The 11,103-nt window shown below is 41.7% G+C and overlaps 1 protein-coding gene across 1 annotated transcript; it reads right to left on the bottom strand.

Annotated features, from left to right (window-relative positions):
- Positions 1–7,008: 7,008 nt before the first annotated feature.
- LOC136538369 (small ribosomal subunit protein eS19) lies at positions 7,009–8,857 on the bottom strand. Its single transcript, XM_066530347.1, has 4 exons — positions 8,678–8,857; positions 7,653–7,743; positions 7,372–7,555; positions 7,009–7,289 (listed from the first exon to the last, which is right to left on the bottom strand). Exons 1-4 carry the CDS (start codon positions 8,765–8,767, stop codon positions 7,217–7,219), a joined length of 438 nt encoding a protein of 145 aa, XP_066386444.1. The 5' UTR covers positions 8,768–8,857; the 3' UTR covers positions 7,009–7,216.
- Positions 8,858–11,103: the final 2,246 nt, after the last annotated feature.

Raw genomic sequence — 11,103 nt, forward strand, 5'->3', positions numbered from 1 at the left:
GGAGAGACACTTAGAGTAGTTTAGGACTTTGTTTTTCCTTTGGTCGTACTATTAAGAGGGTATGAATGAGTAGCTTGGCCTAGGTGAGACTAGCGAGTTAGGTGTGGTGCACATTTATTAAAACTAGTACTAGATAGCTCCAAAACAGCTCTATGATCCAATGGAGCAAACTTCATTCACATATGATCGAGAGTTGGAAGTGAATGGAGGGTCAAATACTGACCGGACGTTGGCTTCGGTGTGACCGGACGCTGGCTCAGGGTCTGGTCGGTTCATTTGACCAAGGTGATTGCGTCTGGTTTGACCGGACGCTGCGAGGTCATGGTACCAGACGCTGAGGGCCAGCGTCCGGTCAACTCCAGTAAGGTTCCAGAGAGGGAAAATCACAACCGGACGCGTCCGGTCAGTGCTAACCGGACGCTGGCCAGCGTCCAGTCACACTATAAACACTGGAGTTCGGGGTATACTGACCGGAGCGTCCGGTCACCCTGCAAAGGCACATAACGATTTGTTTTTCAGCCAGTGTTATAAATACAACATCCACTCGTGTATGGGGGTACTTTTGCTCATTTCAACAGCTGAGAAACACCTTAGAGAGTGCCAAGAAGAGCAAGGTCGTAGTGAGGTGATTGAGATTTGAGAATCCCAAAGAGAGCCCTCATTAGTGAAGATCAAGAGTAGCAAAGTGTGCATCCACCTTCTCATTAGGCTTGTCGTGGTCAAGTGAGAGTTCGTGCTTGTTACTCTTGGTGATCGCCATCACCTAGATGGCTTGGTGATGATTGGGAGTTCGATGATCACCCGACGGAGCTTATGGGTGACCCAACTCAAGTTGTGAGCGGTTGTGGGTGATTCACCGCGACAGAGTGTCGAAGAATCAACCCGTAGAGAGCACTTGATCCTTGCGCGGATCAAGGGGGGCTACACCCTTGCGCGGGTGCTTCAACGAGGACTAGTGGGGAGTGGCGACTCTCCGATACCTCGACAAAACATCGCCGGGTTTCTTTCTCTCTATTTACTTTGAGCATTTAGTTTGAGCATTTACTTTGAGCAATTCAATTCATGTCTGTACATTCTTAGAATTGCCATGCTAGAGTAGGATTGAAACTTAGGTTGCAAGTCTTTTGTGCGGTAGAACAATTAGGAACACTTTCTAGGCACAAGGGGTTAATTGGGCTAACCATATGATTTAATTATTACAAAGAAATTTAGAATTAGCCCAATTTACCCCCTTCCCTCTTAGGCATCTTAATCCTTTCATGCTACTCCTCTATTGTTGATGTCAAATTTGTTAACTAAGTGATATAAATACTACACTGACATATATAATACTTGATTAACCAATTAATATATTTGTGGATGACAAGAGTGATTCCATCTGCGATCTGCTAATTGGTGCACTGCTTTACTGTTTGAACTGACACTCAGGAATTTTTACTTCCATTTGAACTCAGTTGTGCCTGTGCTTATCTGCAGTATTATCTACTTGAGATGTTTGGCATGTTTGTTTATTTTGAGTGCCACTAACTGAAATGAAGCGGAAAGCAAGAAAGTATGCTCTCTATTTCTCACCGCATTCTGAAAATTTAGAACCTTCTATAAACATTTTGTCCTCTGCTAATTTCTTGCCTTTTTTGTCATGAAGGAATTTTGGCCTAAGTTATTGTGCACAAGATCAAACAGCGGCTGACAAAAATGATTCAGTATCGTATAAGAATGAGGAAACTTTAACTGAAAGTGAGGTAGGCACTTCTATTTTAAATACTATAGGATGTAACGTAGTTTCTTTAAAAATATTCTTTTCAATGTTCACGAATTTACATTGCAGATCATGAAGGAGGACTATTGCATGAGAAATGCCTTGTGCGTAGTTTGTACAATCCTATTGAAACAATAGCAAAAAGGTGATACTTTAGGTCGCCAGGATTCTGAGAAGTTGGAGGTATTTATGGCAACAATAAAGCGGGGGAGCCTTTTATCTAAACAAAATTGCACCCAATCATGTCTATTTTAAAAAAAGTAGTTATCTTTAGTTTTTTATGCTTGTCCCTTCTATTGTATCATCTCCACCTCGTTAGCATAATTGTAAAGTCACCATAGCGTTAGCACGAGCATACTACTATAAAAATAAATGTTTAAATACATTACGTATATGTTTCCTGTATAAAAATAAATGGTGAAATACAAAACATATATGAGGGCACATGATAGCGCTTTGTTTCTAAAAAACAGGTGTTCATAAATCATAATCCTAATCAAAAGATACATCGATAGAAACCAAAATCAATCATGCTCAATCATAGCCTAACGTTTTTATTATTTTTTAGATTATAATTGCACCATCGCCCGTCCGAGACTCACATCTTCGCCTGTCCACGCCAAGACCTCCCCCACCTGCGATCACACGCGACCCTCGCCCCGCAGCCTAACCCGGCTGCAAAGGGCTCCTCAACTGCATATAATGGTGCCACCTATGAAACACATCGGATTATTCGCTACATAATAAATCTTTGCCCTCCTCGTCACTAGTATCAACACGTGCATAGACTCCCCTCCATCAGCAAGTGTACTGCTGCTCGCTACGTTTGTTGCTTGGTTTTGTGAGAGATTTTTCAAGACACGCAGTATTAGCCATATGACATGCACTAATATTTACATGTATACTCGAACCTATGTACAGTATGATATGTTGATGTGGTGGAACTTATTTGTGAATTTATTGGCGCACGAAAGAAATGGATATCGAAGATTTCTTTCTGCCGATATAAAACATTCAGGCTGTTCAGCTGATGGTTTCTGCGGCTGATAAGTCGGCTGATGTTGTTTTATTATTAGAGAAAGACACTGTGTTATGGCTGATAAGCCGTATCACAAAAATGTCTATACAGTAGAGTTTGTGAGCATGCGACGCCACGCTCTCCGTAACTGTGTTAATTTCAGGAACTTAATTTGCTTTTGGATTAAATGTCACTTTAACGTATGTATTTAATTTCACCATATTGTTATCTTATTGTGCGATCCGTGTGTTTTTAGTATAAAAGTTTAATTGTCCCATAGCAACGTACGTGCACGAACCTAGTACTCTTATAAAGCTAAATCACACTAGAGATTTCTCTCAACATGCAAGCTATCCACGTCAACAATCTACTGGAAGTTATAATTATAGTCAACTAGCATATATAATTATGATAGTTATCTCTTCATCCACTAACATACATTTAGCTGTCCACGTCGATATGTCAATCCATTCACCAAAATTAATTTAAGATAATTTTAGTAATATAAGTATAAGTATAAATAATCTAATTTCTTTTAAAATTGACCTCGTTCGCGTGCCCTTAAACCCGGCTTGATCCGCTTCCTTTTTCATCTAGAACAGTGTTTTCCTCTCATAAATTTCTTTATATTTCTCCAAACGAACAGGGCCATTATCAAGAATTCCTGCAGCAACGCGCGGGTATTGTCCTGCTATGCTCTATCGATCTGCCATTGCTGTCACGCGGCGTGGCATGTGGGAGTGCCACGTTAATGTTCTTCCTTTTTTCATTAGATTAGATTAGCAAAATTGTTCGTGCATTCTGATAAGAGAAAATTATGTCTACCTCTTCATAATACGTCCAAACGCGTGATCAATCGTAAGGTGATGAGCTTAGCCACCGCACACCAGAACAGTGAAAAGTTTAAAGCAATCGGATCGAGCTGGACACAAGTGACTTGTTTTGCCACGGACTTGATTGACGGTGGGTGATGAGCCCGGTCACCTGCAAATGAAATACTTTTATCAAACAATATATGCATCTTCATTTGAGCAATTAAATATACACTTCTCCTATATTTTAGATGTCTGAATTTTAAGACGATTTCAGACAATACTCTTGCATTATCAATTAGTATAAGTTGTCACTTTTGTAATTTGTTATTTATCTTTGTGTCATGATATATCAAATTTTTGTTCTTATCTAACTATAGAAATAATTATGAATTGTTAAATTGTCATTGTGCCAACACATATCAAATTTTGTGAGTTTGTGGTTTTGTCTAACGGGTTTTTTTATTCTCGGAACTAAAAATTGCAGATTATGTCTATAGAAATTGCAACAAACTAAAACTACAATTTTAGAATAAATTATATGCAATAAGCGTCGCCTGAAAGAAAACTAAAATTCAGACACTTGAAATTTAGCACATCCCTTAAATATGTCCTACTCGTGTTGATAAAAAACACTCAAACACATGCTTAATGAAAAACCAACCAAGCGAGTGACAAACTAAAGGAAGTGCTTCCTCTTGCCCTTGTCCAGAATTATGTTAATGTTTAGTACACATAAGGGCCCATGTCGCGCGAAGTTCATGGTCATCCCTAACTATACCTATCTCAAGCCGAAGATGTCACCCCCAACGTCAATGAAATTTCTCAACCACTACATGAACATCCTATCTAGCATGAAGCCGATCAAGCATCGCCTACGCCGCTTCGACAGGGAGAAGGGTAGGGAGATAAGGGAGAGAATCACTAAGTTTTTGGAAGCTAGTTCTATCAAGGAGATGTTGGACCCCGACTGGCTTTTCTTTCTTTCACATTGGCAGACTCAATTTCTCATGTCTTTTCTTTCTTTCCTTTTTGTGGGGGATTTGAGATCAGGTCATTGCTCCATTTGTGAGAAAGGATTAGGCAAGATTCTGCATCCACCATCTGGAGGTTATTTTGGGGATATTGATGGTTCCACTGATTTGTACCGGCCTGATGTGCACAAGTTGCACGAGGAAGATTTCGAAGGCTTGCTGAGTGAAGACTATATCTATTTTGATCCTGACCGTGATGCTGAGTTTGCTAAGATTATTAATAACTTACACAGTTATGAACACAGTGTTCTGCCTGTGACGCAGAGTGCCCAAGCATCTTTACAATGGTGATGGCAATCAGTTCCTGTGTCCACCACTTCTCCGAGTGAAGACCCCATGGGCATGAGATTAGCTGAAACATTTTCACCCCCGACGAGTCAGTTTAATCCCCATCTTTGCTTATTCTATCAGGAAATCTGTAATCGTAAGTATATTTATTATTTAAGTAGGAGATGAGAGCAATCATGTTCTCTTGTAGCAACAACTAGGTATTAAGGTGCTGTTTGGTTGGAGCTTTATGGCCTATTATCCATTCACGCTGCAATCAATTCGCGTTGCTTAGCTTCTCGTTTGGTTGAGGTGGGCCGGAGTCCAGTCCCACGTAAATGGAAAAAAAATCAGTGGATACAGTATCCACCTAAACTGAGCCCTTGTTTAGTTGGACGCCAAAATTCAAAAAGTTGCTACAGTACCTATCACATCGAATGTTTGCGGTCCGTGCATGGAGCATTAAATGTAGACGAAAAGAAAAACTAATTGCACAGTTTGGTGGAAAATTGCGAGACGAACGTTTTAAGCCTAATTAGTCAATGTTTGGATACTATTTGTCAAATAAAAACGAAGGTGCTACAGTAGCCCCAAAATCCAAATTTCGCGAACTAAACAAGGGCTAAATGCGTACCACCACTCCTACATTCGCCCGGTGAAGCGGAGAAGGAGACGAGCACCAACAGTCTGTTCGGCTGGGCGATCGTATACGATCGTGGATTATTACCGCTGACTGGTTTGATGTGAGAGAAAAATACTATTCTAGCTGAAAATTTACGATCGTTTACGACCGTGCGAACAGGCTAAGTCCACCAACCGTCATGACTCAAAATGAGCGGAGCAAAGCACTTCCTGAAACACACGCACACATGTCACCATTTGAGTGGTGGTATGCACCCAGTTTGGGTGGATACTGGATCCATTGAATTTTTTTCCACATAAATAGATACAAGCTTTCGCAGTTGCATTACCGCTCCTCCATCGGCGTCATCCGATTCCTGCACGCGACTTCCCCTCCGCGTAACTCCATGACGCCAGCAAAAGCAGCAACCAAACAAGTTACATATTCATTATTCATTATTCGTAATTTTTTTAGGACAAAAAAGGAACAGGTTTCTCTAAAAACATGGTTTTGCCGAGCTAAAGTGCTTGTTTAGATCAGCTAAGGCTAGTTTTTTTTTTGGTGGGTGGGGTGTGGGGGGGCTAGAATTAAAAATTCGCTCAGAATAGCTGGGGTAGGTCAGCTAGTTCGTTAACAACTAGACTTGCTAAAAATTTAGTCCATCTATTAACCCCTTGTTAAGATGAGCTAGGGCTAATTTTTACCTGGCCCAAAATGTCGCTGGTTTAACGAATAGTTGTTCATGTTCTCAGAAGTACTTTCAGTTATGAGCTAAAAACATGGTTTTGCTGAACTGATCACAATCTCACCATGTTCGATAAGTTCTCGGCAAATGGATGCAACATAATGTTGAACAGAGTCATGAGCATGTCTCCTATTGTAATAATAATGCTGAGAGTGACTGCATCCGAAGCAGACAGATCGCAACACAAAATATACAGACATGACATTAACCATGCCCATCCCAGAGCAACTCTTAGGCTCTTCGTAACTAAGAGATATAGGACTGGAAAAGTGGAAGCAAGATGATTAGGAACAATCGGCCAATCTGCAAATGCGCAAACGTTGGGAATTCTTATGGAGACCGGGAATTCTTAAGGAGACCTTACGCCTGTTCGCATGACTTATAAGCCTTACTTTTTCAGCCAACGAACGATATTTTTCTCTCATAACAAATCAGCCAACGGTAATTTCAGTCATGGTTTATCAGTCAATCAAACAGAGCAATTATGCCAAGAGTAACTTCAACTTCAGAGGCGTTTTACAGCACACCAATGAAGTTAGGATGGTCAATACATGAACTGAGCTTGCTGAAGGCAAGGGGACGCCAGGAGGAATTTTAAGTTTCTTTAATGGCATGAATGAAATGTAAGACTGGCCTCTTTTTTAGGCAACTGAGAAGAAATAGGAATACGTATAGAGCTTAATATATTCAATGCTATACCACAAAGATCTGTACCAAAACGAAGGCACGTCATGGACATCAGCTCAGACACTTCGCAAACATATTTCTTTGGTTCCAGAATGACTTTTGATACTGCATTAGGTATTTAGGTACTCAGGGAAAATATAGTGTGGCACCATAGCTAGATGCATTAAACCTTAAAAGTTCTCTTAACTCAAAAATCCTAATCCAAAGTGCAAATAAAGTGTAGCCATCTCAACCATCAAACATGACATCATTGAAACCGAAGATGAGACTGCTCAAGCTTCAACAGCAACCCTTCCAGCCACTTGGTCCAGATCACGCCTTCCTTGGGAGGTGATGAGCCTTCCACTGCAACACAACGACCAATAAGCAAACTTCCACAGCCAGAAAAAGTCGTTAGTAAGAGAAGGGGGTATAGCAGTTCAAATACCCCTTGGGATCGACATCAATGATGCCCATCTTCTGCAGCTGCTGCAGGATGTTGCGTGAAATGGCACCGCTGCTCTTGCAGAAGTGTGGTGGGCGGGAGCCATTCCTCTGGCGGCCACCGTAAATCTTCTGGAAGCCACCCACACCAATGCCTTGCCTCAGGTAGATCTTCCTTGCAATGGATGCTGGAGTTGAAGAAAATTAAAAATCTGATGAGTGCAAAATCCGGACATCGAAGTTTATACTAGTAAATGATTTTAGCAAACAAACAAGATCCCTTACCAGCCCTGGTGTAGTACCAGTCAGGGTCATAAGGAGGGAGCTCCTTGAACCTCGCAGTCTTCACAATGTCAACCCACTCAGGGAGCTCCATCTAACAGAAGACAGAGGATACTTATAAGGAATTACACATAGCAAAATAGGAATATAGTAATTATCTATACCAAGAAAGGAATATAGTCATTATCGATACCGAAAACCGATGCAATGAAGGAAACATTTTCCCAACCTCAACTCTAGAGTATTTGCTTGCCAATACAACAGACTTGTTTCTTGAAGCAACAAAAGCTTTAGCTACAAATTTGAATTAATAAAGGGGCGTACCCAGTGCAGAGAGCTCCCGCTCTGTGCGGGGTCTGGGGTGCGGGGTCTGGGGAAGGGTGTCAGTGGCAAGCCTTACCCTCGCCTGTGCAATGCAAGGAGACTGCGACTCGAATCCGGGACCTTCCGGTCACAGGCGGTAAGACTCTACCGCTTGCACCAGGCGGGCCCTTCACAAATTTGAATTAATAGCCTAATAAAAAAGAAACCTCGACAATAGCAGCACTTGAGCCAAATATAATAAGCAGCCTACCATTCAGCAAGAGAGAAATGGAATCAGTGTTCAACTTCCTGAATCAGAGCAATGGTTCACACCACACCCAAGGCTAACCACTGTCTTGACAGATATCAATAGAAAACAAAATAAATCACAACTCGTATAGGGCCTGCATAGATGAGTGTGCTCAAGGAATTTTCAGCATATTCAGTTAAAATTTGCATAAAACCCACGCATATGGACAATAAAAACCACTTTAGAAACAGGATTTTATGCACAGGTGATCTAGACTTGAATAAGAAAAGCTACCACGGAGGCCTAAGACTCAGAAGAACGGCATTGCTTATGCCTAACAGATCCGAATTAGTAGTTATGTGAGCAAATCACACTCCAACCTACCAATCAAATGTCCAGAAGGCACACAACATAAACGGTGAATTTGTTTCGAGATGGTCTGGGTAACAACAGTGGGCGAGACGGGCACGGTTACCTTGCCGGAGCGCTTGAGGTGGGCGGAGTAGGCCTTGACGAACTCGTGGGGGTTGACATCCTTCACCGTCCTCGCCGTAGATGCCGCCATCCTGCTGCCGCCGCCGCCGCCGCCGCCACGGAACGAGAGAGAGGCAGGTAGTGTGGATGTGGATGCGGCTGCTCTGGGGCTAGGGTTTGGTTGAGCGGCGTAGGAGGCGGAGCGTAGGATTTATATATGACGACGGGGTTGGCATTTGGGCGTCAGACGAGGATCCAACGGTTGCGATGGGGGTGAGCAGCTGGGTTTAGGGTTGGGGATGGGTATGGGTATGGGCAGGCCGAGCAAGGTGTAAGCGGGCCGAGTTGAAGTTGGGCCGAGAGGTGGTTCCCTTTACTCTTCAGAATGTTTCTAAAAAATAAAAAAGAAAAAAAAACTCTTCAGAATCCATTTGGGGCTCGTAGCCTCTTCCGTGAATGGAGTTTTATTCGTATTCGACGCATACTCTGGAGCAGAGATTAAGATTTGGTATCACCGGATAGACGATGACGTTAGAGTTTTTTTAGGTATAGAGATTAAAAAGTCGTTAACCAAGTATATGCTTATCTCTAGAAAAAGCCCAAATATTATATAGTTTCTTGTTTCTAGATTATAGTTTAATTTGGTTTCGTTCTAAGTCAAATTTTTGTAATTTTAAATATTTTAAAAAATAACCAACACCCACAGCATATTCTTCATGGAATGTATTTAAAAAAACATAATCAAAATTTAAAAGTTTGAATTGGAATAAAACTGAAACAACCTATAGAACGTTAGCTCAAATCTCTTTTTGCATCCACAAGACAAAGACGACATCCAGGCGAGGAGCCAGCAAAACATGTCCTAATTAGATAACCAAATAAGCATCGATACCAGTATAGAACGAGAACGAGAACGAGGTATACTCTCTTCGTTTCCCATTTAGGGTCCATTCCAAACGCAGAAATCATGTAAAAAATTCATATGAATCACAGTTCAATTTTACAAAAAGATGTAAGAATAGATTTTTTTTCTACGTTCTGAACAAACCCTTATAAAGCGTACTTTAGGGTTTAAAAGAGTCAAATCTTATTGAATCTAACTAACAATTTGTTAATTTAAAACTACGTGCATAGCTAGTGTACGAGAGTTGCATTAATATATTCACATTCTCAAATATTTTTGCCTAAGATGGAGAGAAGAATAGTCAATATGCAATTAAAAGCAGTATAACAATCTTGTAATATACTAAATAAATACTTGTGCGTCGCAATGGAAATAAAATAATATCCGGCCCTCAATGTGTGCTAGTGTCTTTGTGTGCCGTGTGCCACTTAGGGTGTTGTTTTGGGTTTTGACCACCCTGGGCCTTTCTCGATTTGCATCCCTAATTCATGTGTATCATTTGTTTTCCTGAATGCAATGTTCCTCATGTCGCAGTGCAAATTTTTGCGCGTTGCAAGATGCATAAAAATTTCAATGTTTTCATTATTGATCAATAACAATAGTGATGACCGTCGCCACCTCAAGTCATTTTGAACATAAACAAGGCAACCTTTTGAACCTACCAAGACACTTCCTCTCGATGATAGTTAAAGTTCTAGGCCCCGTTTGGCCGGGCTCCGGCGGCTTCGGCTCCCGCCTGTCGGCCGCTGGGCGGCCGACACCCGGTTATTGTTCACCGGAGCCGTTTTTCTCTCTCCTCCTTTCCTCTCTCACTGACACAACCGGAGCCGGAGAAGCTTATTTTTCTGGCTCCGTGGCTCCGGCTCCTGTAGGCACCTGTCGGCCGCTGGGCGGCCGACACCCCGCTACAGTGCGGGAGCCGGAGCCCGCGGGAGCCCGGCCAAACGAGGCCCTAGTCTCCCAGCGCCATCACAAGGTTGGACACGCACTATTTATAGTGTCGCACAACCAGTTGCACCTCCTATCCCTCCATGGCTCCATCAGGTGCCACTGCTTCTACAGGCTTTCCAACCAATCAACCATCCAGTGCCCTCTACGTTTTGTTGCCAAACTGTACCACACAACTCAAGTTTACATTGAGTTCTAAAATAGTTTGATGCAACAAAAGCTTCATTTTGGAGTGTCGTTGGCTACCCAATGCTGCATTGCAAATAGGATGGTGATCTTCAATATATGTTGTTTTCGGCTGATGGATACATGCTAGTTTAAATTATTCATGGATTTAATCTATAGGAAAAGCATTTGATGTATCTCTAAAAATCAAAGCCGGTGCTGCGGGCCAAATGAATCTGCAAATTGTAAAGGCAAACTTAGCAGTTTACGGAGTATGTGATGAGGAAATGCTTATAGATAAAATGAAGACATGACTTGTGCACCTTATTATAGTATAGATTGCTCAAAAGTTAAAATGCATCATATTATAGCACAAATTCTTTAAGCTTTGTGCATCATAAATTCGTTAA

Source organism: Miscanthus floridulus, chromosome 2 (genome assembly GCF_019320115.1).
Source record: "Miscanthus floridulus cultivar M001 chromosome 2, ASM1932011v1, whole genome shotgun sequence".
Lineage (NCBI taxonomy): Eukaryota > Viridiplantae > Streptophyta > Magnoliopsida > Poales > Poaceae > Miscanthus > Miscanthus floridulus.